Here is a 13468-nt window from a genome sequence, read left to right as displayed (position 1 = left end):
TCTTGGCTACCCAAGGCAAGTATTGCCAATGGGTGGATCCCAAATATGATAAGGTAATCAACTACCAAATGCTAGGGAAATATGCCATAATTATGAGTGAAACTTGGGAAGCAACCTCTCCATTAACTCAACATTCATTCTCACATGATGAGTCTTCCCATGATGGATATGATCCGAGTAGGCAAGTTGAGGGTTTGGCATAACCTCTAGAGTAACTATTATTTCTACAAGGCCTTGAGATTCAGGCATTGTTGCATGAGGTTTCACTAAGTTTTGAAATCCAACCCATTAAATAAGTGTTCTCATCAGGAGCGTAGAGTTGGGGAATCAAGTACACTTGGAGCTTTGTCCCAAAGTGCCCACTATGGATTAATGAGGTATGCATACTTGATCCAAATGCATAGTTGGCTTGAGTAGGCATAGGTATAGTCAGCAGCTACGCAACCCAAGGAGGATGAATAAGCACACTATGAGCAAAAGATGGATATTCCTACATTTGAGTGGCCATACATACAGATTGAGGAGGCATGATAGAGATACCCAACACAACCATGACATTACAGACAGGTCTGCACACTTGGGTGTAGATCAAATGTACAATAGGCACAGTAGTATCAATAGTGATGAAGTACCAAGATGCATTGTGGCATCCACCAATGAGTAAGGAAATCCTAGCAAAGACCTAATACCTAGATATGAATGATCTAAGCTAGCTTGAAGAAACTAAAATGAACCCTCATAAGATATCCAAGATCCTAAGCGTAATGAGCTAGATATAGAATTTGCCATATTTCAAAATTGATATGTCTAAATACACTTGGACCCACCAAGACAGTTTTTCCCTCACTAGGAGATTTATTTTCCATGGTTTTATGCGACAAACTTAGTCATGTGAATCTTTTACTTTGATACTTCTAAATACAATTTGTGTTGTCTAGTGTCAAGCTTCTTTTTCTCCAAGTTGTGTATGTGCGTTCTTGCAACCCTAAATCCAATATTTGGAATAAGAGTGGGCTTCAACTTCTTGAGTAGAGTCAACGATATTCTTTGCTTCATCTCCTCTCATTGGGATGAGATTTGTTCCAGGTTGTCAGGTACAATACTGTATGGTACAATAAAATATTATATTAATTGGTACCTTAAGATTTTATAAAGTACAGTACGACATCAGTACAAACAAAAAAAACCTTCTTGTTTTGGACTACAGATGATAGAACACATGTTTAGAGCTAAAATAGCAATGTCACTTGAGTTGATAGGATGAATACATGAGGGTAACAAGCCAAAACCTCATTTGCAACACACTACAAGTAGACAGATGGGAGTGTATACTTAATACATCATACATCATACAAAAAAGCAAGTGGGGAGAAGACTTAAGAATGGGCATATTAATTAATGGAGAGTTAAGAGAAGATGTTTCTTCTTCAAATGTTGGTGTAACTTGAGTGCTCCTTTTTAGCTCATTTTCTTTGCTATACATTATGCAAAGCGTATTCTTATTTTCTCTGTTTTTAAGTAAAACACAAGAAAAAGTAGATGATGACTCCTCTTCTTTACCTTTACTAGCATCCTGAGTTTGAGATTCCAAGTGGATGGACAATGAGGCTCTTCATTATTTTTTCGTTTAATGTGTGGCTAATGCTCATTATGCCTTGTCTGATGACACTTCTACTAATACGTCTCCTTCAAACAATGACACTGATTATTCCACAACGGCCACTTATTCTGACTCAGACACTATCACTGCTGAAGACAGTGTAATTAAATCTAGTTCTTGTTCTGCTTGGGGTGATTCTTGCTATTCTGATGAAGGAAGTTTGCAATCCTATAGCAGTTTTTCCAGTCTATCGTTTGAGTCTGCCTCTGACAAAGAAGAATCAACCTCCCCTCATCCTTCTTCAATCTCATTTACTCCAGTCAATGCCCATTCAATCCCACACTACTTTTCCCAGAAAGGCAAAAACAAATATATTCCTGCTACCTCTGGTGCAAAACATACACATAAAGGCAAAGCACATCGATCTGAAGAAGAATCTGACTCAGCCCACACAACATCCAGCCAAGAAGATTCTTCTGATCAAAAGAAACCTAAAGACAAGATTTGTTGGGTTTGACTCATGCCTATGCTCACAAAGGGGTGTTGGTGATCCTCGCTAGGACACTAGAACACTTGTTACTCTCCTTACGAGACGTTTTTTCCCCCAGATTTATTCTCTTTTATTTTATGTGCCCGTGTTACACAGTTTGGCCACTTATCCCCTTTTACACCTTTTGAGTGTGAACACACTCTAACAACCCTAAGGTTTAAGGGTTGTACTTTGTACTTGCATCTTACACTCTTTGATAATTGCATTGGGTGTCATGCCTCCATTCACACGCACTCTCTTCAATGTCAATTGTACTCTCAGCTAAGCTTGAGCTTCAATCTTTGTGCATTCTCTCCCCTCTCATAAGATTCACCAAGGATTCTTTAAAAATCCACATGATCTCCCTAAGTAAGGAATGTTGAGCTCAAAAACAATGAAGAAAGCCAATCTCTTTGTTCCTCATAATCTTGAACAGATTCACCAACCTCAAACAGTAACACAGTTTATGCAATCTCTCCAAAATACAACTAGTGAAATATAGCATGAAAGTGAAGCTATGATTGGAGCCTTTCAACAAATGCAACAGGAATTGCATACTCTATGTAAAGTTTTCAAAAGAACTTTACGTAGCCAAAAACAGTTAGCCCAGCACACTACAGACATCTTAATGGAATTAGATGCATCTATTCCTTACAGCTCTTCACCAAAAGAAGCGAGTCCAAAGCCTATTAATCAAATCATGCTTTCCCCAAGTAAACATAGAGTTAATGCATTGACCAACGGTGGACCCATTCCAACCATCTATGTAAAAGTAAAAAATATACCCAACTTCTCCATGTATGTCACTTGGTATCAGAGCAGAGCATTAATCCCTGAGTTTGCACTTCGAAGTAGCCAAGCTCGTCAGTGACATTGAGGTTACATTCTTGGTAGGCTATGTAGGCATGTTTCCGTGTGTGAGGGTGTTGCCATTGTTAGCCATGTGAGCATTAAATCCTCGATGTGTCCTATAAATCCGAATGGCTTCTCATGGATCTGTGCAAGGCGCATTTGGTACTGCTTTCAATACCCTATCAAAGCATTACAAATCACTTGGTGACTCTACAATTATTGAAGCTGAAGCTAATTCTAGTGCAAAGCGGATCCTTCCCGATATTGGTGCTACTCATATATATGGAGAAAATCAGCTATTTAAATTTTGAAGCTTCTACCATCTATATAAAAGGCCAAGGTATATTAACTATAGGAGATACCTTAGCTGAAGACCATCATGTAAATCTTTTGTCCTTAGTTCTGCATATACAAAAACGAAAAACTAAACATACTTACCCTTACCTCTATCTTGGTTATATTGCCATAGGAATCATTCCTTTGTTTCGTAGAGGGTTAAATGTTTCCTATATGGCTGCAGTATTAGACACTAGACATCTAGAATTAATGGATATGATAGTAAGCGCAGCAATCTCCTCTTTATCTAATGTCCCTATCTTCTTTGAATTAAGGCCCAATTATGTAATAGCAATAGATAATCCCTACATACCTAAGCTTCTCATGCTTCATATCTCCACGATGAGTTTAAATATGAAAGCTTCTTCAGCACACTTGGCCATACAATATCGTATGGTATTTCACTGCATGTCCCTAGCAATTCCAAGAGTTCTTGAAGGTACCGAATCCTCAAAGGATCGAGGACAAACAATCATCATGGAGTCAAACGAAAGCACTCAGAGGTTTCTTCTTGAGTGTGTGAACTGGTCTGAAATTGAGCTTCCTCAAGGATGGCAGGTACACATTTCTTCACTGCAAAAGAAAGAACTGCCTTCTCCAAATATGGTCTCTCTTCATAATATCAAAGGCAAAAACACTGCATTTACCACAAAAAGCATCAAAGAACCTACTCAAGTGGCTGCTTCTCAGCAACCAAAACTCAAGGTGTCCCCATCACAAAGAGCCAGCACACCCAACCATGCTCACATCCTCAAATACTTCAAGGTATTTGCCAACATTGTACGAAATTAATTGAGAATGCTAGCTCTTCTATTGTGAATGTAATCCAAGTCTTTAGATATGAAAATCATCATTATAAGGCAGCTCTGTATTTAAGGCCCCAAGACTGCATCTTGGACAGCAGAACTTCAAGCTGTCAATTGGACACATCTTGCATTGATAGGCTTGATTGAAAAAATAGAACACCCTGTTCTTACTTGTGAGAATATTCTGCAACTTTGTCGGTCTCAAACAAAGCTCTAATCGTCTCAAAATCTAGTTTCTACTATTGGGTCTAATGCTACTAATTGGGAAAGTTTTTCATCCAAAAGGTTACAGAAAGGATAGGGTACTCTCTTTGCTACTCCTTCACATGGTGTGCTAAATGTACACTATGTAATGGATAAAGGAAAAGCTAAAATGGAAGAAGAACCTACCGAACACCATAAGGAGTCCCTCTTGTATGACATTCAACACATCTACTGTCCTCAGTTGACAACAATGCCTCAGTCTAACGAACAAATTGTTTGGAAGCCTGTAAAAGCTGCTGTCACTACTGAAGCTTGTCCTAGTACAACTACCATCCGACAACTACCTCTGTGCCAACCTACTCTTCAACCAACAAACTATGGTGAGTGCATACCATGAGTGTGAGGGGGATGGGCAATTTTGTGGGGTGAGAGGTGAGTGGGGTGTTGACCCATAGTAAAGCGTTTCAAGGGTGCACCCTTGCGTAAGCACCAGAAAATGTCCGGTGACATGGTGAACTCCCTGCTCGTTGGGGGGAGGCGTTAAGGTGGACTATGGTGATGCATCAGTGCTCTACCATGACGCGAATACAATGCCGTGCTGACTTCCATGTCGCGTTACCGTGTCAAGTTGGGTTCCTAACCTGAAGGGGGAGCCGCAACGTGCTATGCCGTGTTGAGTTGAAGTGTCATGCTGAGTTGGCATGTCGTATTGAGATGATCCACAATGCGACGTGCGTGACCGGGACCAAGGGGGATCCATAACACTATATATATATATATTATATATATATATATATATATATATATGTGTGTGTGTGTGTGTGTGTGTGTGTGTGTGTGTGTGTGTGTGTGTGTGTGTGTGTGTGTGTGTGTGTGTGTGTGTGTGTGTGTGTGTGTGTGTGTGTGTGTGTGTGTGTGTGTGTGTGTGTGTGTGTGTGTGTGTGTGTGTGTGTGTGTGTGTGTGTGTGTGTGTGTGTGTGTGTGTGTGTGTGTGTGTGTGTGTGTGTGGCGTGGTCCCTCTCTCAGTCTCGAGATCAACATATAGATGGGGTTGGACCTGCTAAACCAATGGTACCTGAGGAATTTAATCTATGAAACAAGTCTATCGCTACGCTCTATCTCAGTCCCTCTCCGTAAGCTGGTTTCTCAACTTGTAACAATGTTCTGCGATACCTCTAGAGCCCCAAAAGAAAAGCCCTAAGCATCTCTGGTCCTCGTACTCCATGACCTACCAAAGAGGACCAAAGCCTTCACACAAGAGAGAATGATATCTTCCTAATATATCATAGTAAACTATGCATCTATTTATGTAGTTTCCTCCATTTCGGGCACTCAATTATAGAGCTAACATATCCTATCCTCTGCTACAATATCTATCCATCTGTGTGTCTCTAACCTCAGTTGGTGGGAGGTGCTCCACATTTGTCCAATAGCAACTCACATACAATGGGAGAGGTGTGTGTTAGTGATCATGGTAATACTCCACTCTCAATCCTAGAAGGAGAGGTAGTTGCATCCAAGTTCTCATTGTTTCCACTCTCAAAATGTCAGCTCTAATGACTAAATTCGGACCACGTCAGGTAAGGGTGAGTTTAGGGCAATCTAGACTATAGGATTGGTCTCTAGTCCATGGAGGCTCATCGATGTTGTCATTTGTGAGTACCAGCAATCTTTCTCCCCTTCCTTTGCTAACTATTTAGAGGAGACCAATACCAATCTAGAGTATCTATAATGTGGGAGCTTCCATATCCTATGTAGGAATATCACTACTCTAAAAAGTGCCTCTGCAACCATGGGCGTTGCCCCTAGCTCCGCTTTGATGATAGGGTGTGGTGTACAGGCCTTACTCCACATCATACGTGATATCATCATTATCAATGGCTTCTCTATGCAATCCCAACCATCATAGTGTTCTCTCTCTAGGCCAATGTGATCTATGAGTGGGATCAATCGTCTTGTAGTATGGGCTGCAACCCCATACTTTAGCTCCGTACAAGAGACTAGGAGTGACTAAGGTGTCAAACAGCCATAATTTGGTGCAAAGTTCTTAAAATTGTACATGAGTACACTGACTCTCAAGGCTCCCAAGTGCTCCATAACGTCTTGCTAATCGAGCTTCAATTGCCTCCCTCATTGAAAATCTCAGGCCAAAAAAGGTGATTCCCAAGTATACAAACTCCCTTACATGCTCCGCTGCATCCCCTCCAAATGTGAACTAATATATAGCATGGGTCACCCACGCTGCCAATGTATTAAATACCATCACTTTGGTTTTTCCAAGGTTCACTGTGAGATCACCATCCTTGTAAAAAGCGTACAATGCATCCATGTGGTGTTGCAAGCCCTCTGGTGAGTCAAAGATAAGTACAATATCATCTGCATAAAGTACCATCGATATTAATACTCTAGCTAAGTTAGCTCCAATCCCTCCTCCCCTATCAACATATCCAGGCACCTCGTCTATGTATAATCAAAATAATGTGGATGAGAATGGACATCCTTGTTTTACTTCTATGGTGCCATCAATTCTTTTAGACATCCCTCTAGATGTGTGTATACAGCCTATCACTTTCTCATACAATGCAAAGATGCTCCAGTGCATCCCTTTTGGCGCACCAATTTCTTGTAATCTTTGCATGAAACATGCTCGAGGTACTGTGAGAGGCTTGGAATAGCTCGGCCCAAAATAATCCTTCTCCAGCACAACCACACATGAAGATCCTATTTCCATTCCTCCATTTCTCAGGCCACTGGCACAATTGGGCAACCTGGAATGCTTTTGGTTTTGAGTCCACATCTAGGGTGCACACTCAACCCACCAAGTTGAAAGGTCTTCTACATTGGCAGCTTGACCTTATTCAGCACATTCATCTCCTTTACAAGGAGGACTTGGACCCTCAGCATACACCAATCTCTACTACTACTTTTCTGTTACTTTTGTACTCCTTCAGTTATCTGATCTTCTGTAAACCGAGTTTATGTACGATGGCCTCCTGCCATCCTGCATCTTGTAATCATGTAATCTTGTAATTTTTTCGTAATTAATACAATCACCTATTACGAAAAAAAAAGAGAGCCTTGCAATTGCCTATTCATCTCGGATGTTGGGAGACAGGGAGGGAGAAAGGCTTGAAATTGTGACATTCTCCATCACTGAAGTGCATCCACAATCAGCAAACCTCTTACAATATCCTCCATATGAGAACCTATACTTTCTACAGTAAGATAGATTCAACAATTTGTAGCCACTCAGACCTTCCAATCCTTCTAAACAAGTGATGAAACTGAGAATCAACCGTGCATCTTACATGCCCTGAATTTCTAACCGGTTAAAGTCAAATTCAAAGACACCTCACACAGAAGTAGGCAAATGGGTGACATTCAGAGACTCTGCACATAGCACAATATACATGGCATTCCTCAAACCAACAATTTCAACTTATCACCCATCTTACCTTTAAAAAGCATCTAGATCCCTTGTGCCAAACTGCAAGCCAACTATGAAGTCACCAGAAACGTGATTTCAAGAGAAATTACAGGTCCATCATCCTCAACCCAAGACCATATGTCTCCCCTAACTACAATCCAAGGGAGCTTGTCCAGACCTCCAGCATCCTCAAGACTTCACAGCCTCAATACCACCTAGGATTGCCTCATCCTGTTACCCTGAATACAACTTGTGCTAGAGCACACCCATGATTTAGAATGCATCCTTGGGGAGCTATCACTCAAAAGATCCTACCCAAGCCTGTAGTTGATGCATCTTACAACCCATGCCACCTGAAAAAGAAAGAACCACTTTGTACTATTGTCACATAAGTATTCAAATTTGCACAACCTTGCAACAGTTGCATGAAAGACATATATTATAGCACACAATGTATAACCATACCTTCTCAAGAAAAGAAGCAACATTTCCAAGCCTCAAAAACTTTACTTGCAGGCAGAGCTCCACCAGTGGAACACGCAGAATCTCAGGTATCTGTAACAACAAGATTTCATTTCAGAGACAACACTTGTTGGGTGGACAAACTACTAGAATACAAATGCAACAAAAACAATGTCATACTTGAAAAGGCCGCATCCTCTCATAGCATTGTTTTGTGTATAAGCAATAGCAATGTCCATGTCTAATTCTTCCAGCACGACCTCGTCTTTGCTTTGCATTTGCTTTAGATATCCAAGCTTCTACCATTCGTGACATACCCTGCAATAGGAGTGTAATAATATTTATTTGTGAAATAGTAACAATAAACAATGAAAAAGACTCTCTCTCGGTTCGGCAGCTTCTATCTGGATGGCCTGCAACATGGGTAGTCTAATAGGCATCCTACCAGGACCACTCACCAATTCAGCTACTCCTCTTTGAGAGAGTCAGATTACCTAACTCCTAGGTCAGGATTCCAGAGCATCTATACTATGAGGATGCTCTTAGAGAGATATTGGCACAGATTTGGAGATACAGACCCTTCTCACCTAGATAAGCTGCTAGTGACTTGATTGAGGGCATATAAGAGATTAGTTCCTTCTTCAGGGAGGATGAAACGTCCCCCTAGGATCCAACCTACACATGAGATATAAAACAAGCCACAGTCACTATGAAAGGGACTAGACATCAAACTCACCTCCCAGCTATAGAGCCCAAGAGGCTCACCCCAAGCCTGGGAGCTAGCAGCACACCACGTCACAACCACATCCTAAGGGTTGGCATCCAATACCACCACCCCACAGCATCCAAGTGTACGGATGCATTGGCCTACAAGCACATCAAACTCACCTCCCAGCTAGAGAGCCCAACAGGCTCACCCCGAGCCTGGGAGCTAACAGCACACCACGTCACAACCACATCCTAAGGGTTGGCATCCAATACCACCAGCCCACACCATCCAAGTGTACGGATGCATCGGCCTACAAGCCAAGAGTCCAAGAGAGTTGATCACACAATCAGTGTTCACATTAGGGCCTTCAATCCTATAAATAGGACTCAAATGCTCTAACCTCAATGTGTCCATAGTGCAATCACACTAAGTAAGTTTGTAACCACCCTGATGAATGCTATTAGCACCCATCCGGATGTCCAAGGACATAACACTTCCCCCCTTATGAATGCATGCTGTCCTCAACAATATCGTTAGGAACGAAATGAGGAATGAGTCTTGAATGAATGTACCGACTCCCAAGTAGCCTTCACCTCCAATGGTTTTTTCACTTGACCAAAAACTCGGGACAAAAAGTCTGACAAGATCATTAAGTCCTAAAGTCAAGAACTAGTTCAGGTTCGAGTGGAGCATGAGCAACAATATCCTCAAGCCATAGGATTCTTGAGATATGCATCGATGTCCCCTCTCCCCTACAATCTTTGGACTCTACATTGATGAGATAGAAGACCGTATCACACGAGGAGCAGGCAATGGGGTGGAGATGGCAAGTATATTAGTCTCTATTATGCTTTATGCTAATGATATTGTTCTAGTCTCTAAGTCACCGAAGGATCTATAGCAACATGTCCATGGACTCATACGTCTACTCAGAGGTCACATTCACTGCATCAACCTGAAGATTCACCATGGCATAGGCAGCTAGAGACCAACTCACATGAGGATATGTAGTCATTGGCCATGATGGAAAGAGAGTGCCACCAGACACACTTTCAAAATCCCTCCACACAAAGATGGCTATTCAACACATTGGTTCCACCAACCATGATGTATGGTCATAGTTGCACTCGTACGTAGTACAAACTGGTTCGTACTATACGGTCCGTACCGTACCATACCGTTCCGTACGAATTCGTACCAAAAAACAAGCACTTTTTTTTTTCTTTTTTCTTTTTTTGGTGTGGTTGTTGTTGTTGGTGGTGGTTTGGGTTGTTGATTGTTGTTAATGTGATGGTGGTGGTGATTTTGTAGCCTTGATCGATAAACCAAGAAAGGGGATGGAAGCTTGATTAGACTCCTCATACATGCTTTGTTATGATCTATCCTAGAGCCAAAGGCCATACTTAAGGTATTCAAGCAATTCCAAACGTTTCTATTTGATGTCCCATCATTTTCCACAATATGTTAGTGTCATCAATAAATAAATTCAGCACCATTTGAGAATCATCAAGTAGCTTAATCCTATTGATTTTACCTTTGTTCATAGCTCATTTTGCACCACCCAACCCAAAGCATTAGTACACATTGCTAACAAAACTAGGCCAAAGGATAGCTTGGCCTAATGTACCTTTTGAGAGTACACGAATTAGTGAATGTACCATCGGTAGCTACTTTAGCCTTAGCAATGCCAAACAAAACCATAACAAAATTCATAAATCTTTTACCAAAACCTTTGGTGGTTTGTTTGGTAACTGTTGATCTCACAGGTCATTTTGGCCTCTTGTAGACGTTAATAAAGCATCTCATGTCATTTCATCTCTCTCTTTTTCTTTCGTAATAAAGCATCTCATGTCATTTCATCTCTCTCTCTCTCTCTCTCTCTCTCTCTATCTCTCTCTCAAGAATACATGCCTCTTATTTGTATGATCATTCACCACTCCTATGTATGTACTTGTAAGTTGTAGCGCATGTTGCACATGCGGCATATGCCATCGAGGTTTTGGCATGTTACCCTCAAGTATTCATCTTATATACTCCAATAGCATTGCTATTTAGACTTTAAACATCTGTTCTATCATCTATAGTTCAAAATAATGAAGTTAATTTTTTTTCATACTAATATCGTACCGTACCTTATAAAATCTTAAGGTACCATTTAGTACCGTATTTTATCGTACCGTACCGTACCGTACTTTTCGTACCTGAAAACTATGTGTATGGTGCACCTATTCCAACCCCCAGCCAAGCTATCTACCTATCAACATAGATGAAGAGACCATACGTCATCATGCTCTCACCAATGATCCGCGTGATTTCTTTTTTCAAATGCTATATGGCTATAGGAGCTCCACAACTGCTCCACACAAGATGAACTAATTGCCTCACTAAGTACATGTATGGCCAAATCCTACAGCTCATGCCCATTTGCACCATAATGCCCCCTCAATCGTAAAAAAGTCCACAAGTGCACCTAGCCAGCCAAACGATCCTTCTCTCTCCCTACATACAGCTAGCTGATTTCTATTATTCCTCCTAGTGTCAACATCATGTATCAATCTATCCAATATAGTCATCTATACTTCTTTATCGATCATTTAACTGTTGCCCCAAAACTCTAGATCCAAGACAAATATTGCTACATGTAAGGGACTGTAGTAGGAATTCCATTTGCTAATACACGAGTCATGCATAATCTCATACAAATCTGCATCAAGCTCCAAATTTTTCAGCTCTATCATCCGATCCCTGGCCGTGTATACCTATCAATGCATGGCTGCATACCATCCACGATCCTCAACAAATGCATTATTAGCTATATAATACATCAATATGACCTACTCCTGGTGGATGGAGTCCACAAAGTCTAACTGAGTCTCTTGATAGGCTAGAAGGCACTACCGTTGCTCAACTTCATTCTTAATGCATAGAGTGGGAGTAATTGGACTGTTTCTAAACCCTTTGCTGGTCAAATATGCATCAATTTTAGAATACCTTGCACAAAGAGCATGTTTGAGACCATAAAGAGCTTTGTTTAACTTGCATACCATGTGCTATTTCCCTTTCGCCACAAACCCTAGAGATTGTGACACATAAACATCCTCATGCAAATCCCCATTCAAGAATGTTTCCTTAACATCCAACTGCCTTACCTGTTTACCAGTTCTTCGCATTCCATCCCTCTTGCCACAATGCCAACAAGTGGTGTAGTAAACTAGCTATTAATAAAAAGTTGTCTTAAAGCACCATTGCATATGCTTAACTAACCCAGCATAAGGAAAATAAATGCAAATGAAATTTCAAATCATTTCAAGAGCATTTTATGTTAAAATATTAAGGAGCAAAATATTAAGGAGCATGCTACCGTGGATCACAAATGAGCAAGAAGACAGTCATAATGGACCGTAAGTAATGACAAAAGAGAACAACTGATATTACTAAAGCATAATGCAAGTACAACTAAATGAGAATGATGGGATAAAATGAGTGTGGGGATGAGTGCCTTTTATAGGCTTACAATAGGTGGTATTGGTAGGTAGCAGAGAGTGGAAAGGGGCCATGGTATGTCAACTGCCACGGTTTTAATCAAGTATACACAAAGTGACCTAGTCTAAGGTTTATTATCAGTGTGATCCTTTGCCTTGCTATTCCATACAAAGAGGCTACAAAGCAGGTGTGATTGCACATTTCTCAACACCCCTCCTCAATCACAACCATAAAAAGCACTGAGTATACACAGGCTGTTATGAGTAGAACCTTGCTAAGGGTTAGAAATTGGGTGGGGACCTTAGTACCTCCCCTTCCCGGGAGGTCACCCATCCTAGTATTGTTCATGCCACTACGCACTTAATCAGAAGTTTCCCGTAATTGGGTTAGCCATCTAGCCCCCAAAACCTTAAGGTGATGGATGACCTCTAGTCTATCCAATTATGGAAATATTCCTCCGTTTGGCCTAGGATTCAAACCTAGTCTCAAGTCATCGTCGCTACACCAATAGTGAGCTAGTTTTCTCTAGCAAGTGTGGATTGCATTTCCAACACAAAGTGTAGACATGGAAAAAGCAACCATATAAAGCTAGAGGCTCTCACATAGTCTCGCTACATAGTAACAAGAAATGGCCCTCCCGAGGCCCCAAAACGTGGGAATGCTGTCCCGAACGGATGGGCCAAATGGGGATACCAAAATGGGACGCAGACATCCCCTGTCCCATCCCCAACAACCATCCCCTCGTCAGGTCCCCTGTAAGGGGACTTTTTTAATAGGGGATTTTTTTTTCTTTTTTGGGTGGAGTGGGTGTCTTTTAGGGGGTGCTTTTTTTGTATGTTCTTTGGTAGTATACATTCACCCACATACAAAGTAACATGGGACCCGTTTTGGGGATAGGGATGGGAATAGGGATGGGCCCACGGGGACAAGAATAATAGATTGCCATCCTCTCTTACCATAAGAGGGGGATCTAACATGGGGATGGGACTGGGACTGCAGGCTACAAAATGGGCATTCCCTATTACTATGCCCACACATTCATCCACCACATCACATGCAT

At 41.2% G+C, this 13468-nt stretch overlaps 1 protein-coding gene across 3 annotated transcripts in view; it reads right to left on the bottom strand.

Moving 5' to 3' along the window:
• The window catches only part of LOC148036671 (RNA helicase family protein), a 248838-nt gene that overhangs the window by 103765 nt on the left and 131605 nt on the right, over window positions 1-13468 (bottom strand). For all 3 annotated transcript variants that reach the window (XM_087678715.1, XM_087678717.1, XM_087678718.1), the window contains 2 exons: window positions 8397-8534; window positions 8220-8309 (listed from right to left, as the gene is read on the bottom strand). In XM_087678715.1, the coding sequence (XP_087534841.1) occupies window positions 8220-8309; window positions 8397-8534 (228 nt within the window). The remainder of the gene's footprint in view (window positions 1-8219; window positions 8310-8396; window positions 8535-13468) is intronic.

The sequence above is a fragment of the Lygodium microphyllum genome, chromosome 5, assembly GCF_053477565.2.
Source record: "Lygodium microphyllum isolate KBCC chromosome 5, Lygodium_microphyllum_v1.1.10, whole genome shotgun sequence".
Lineage (NCBI taxonomy): Eukaryota > Viridiplantae > Streptophyta > Polypodiopsida > Schizaeales > Lygodiaceae > Lygodium > Lygodium microphyllum.
This window is presented reverse-complemented; position numbering and strand designations above follow the sequence as displayed.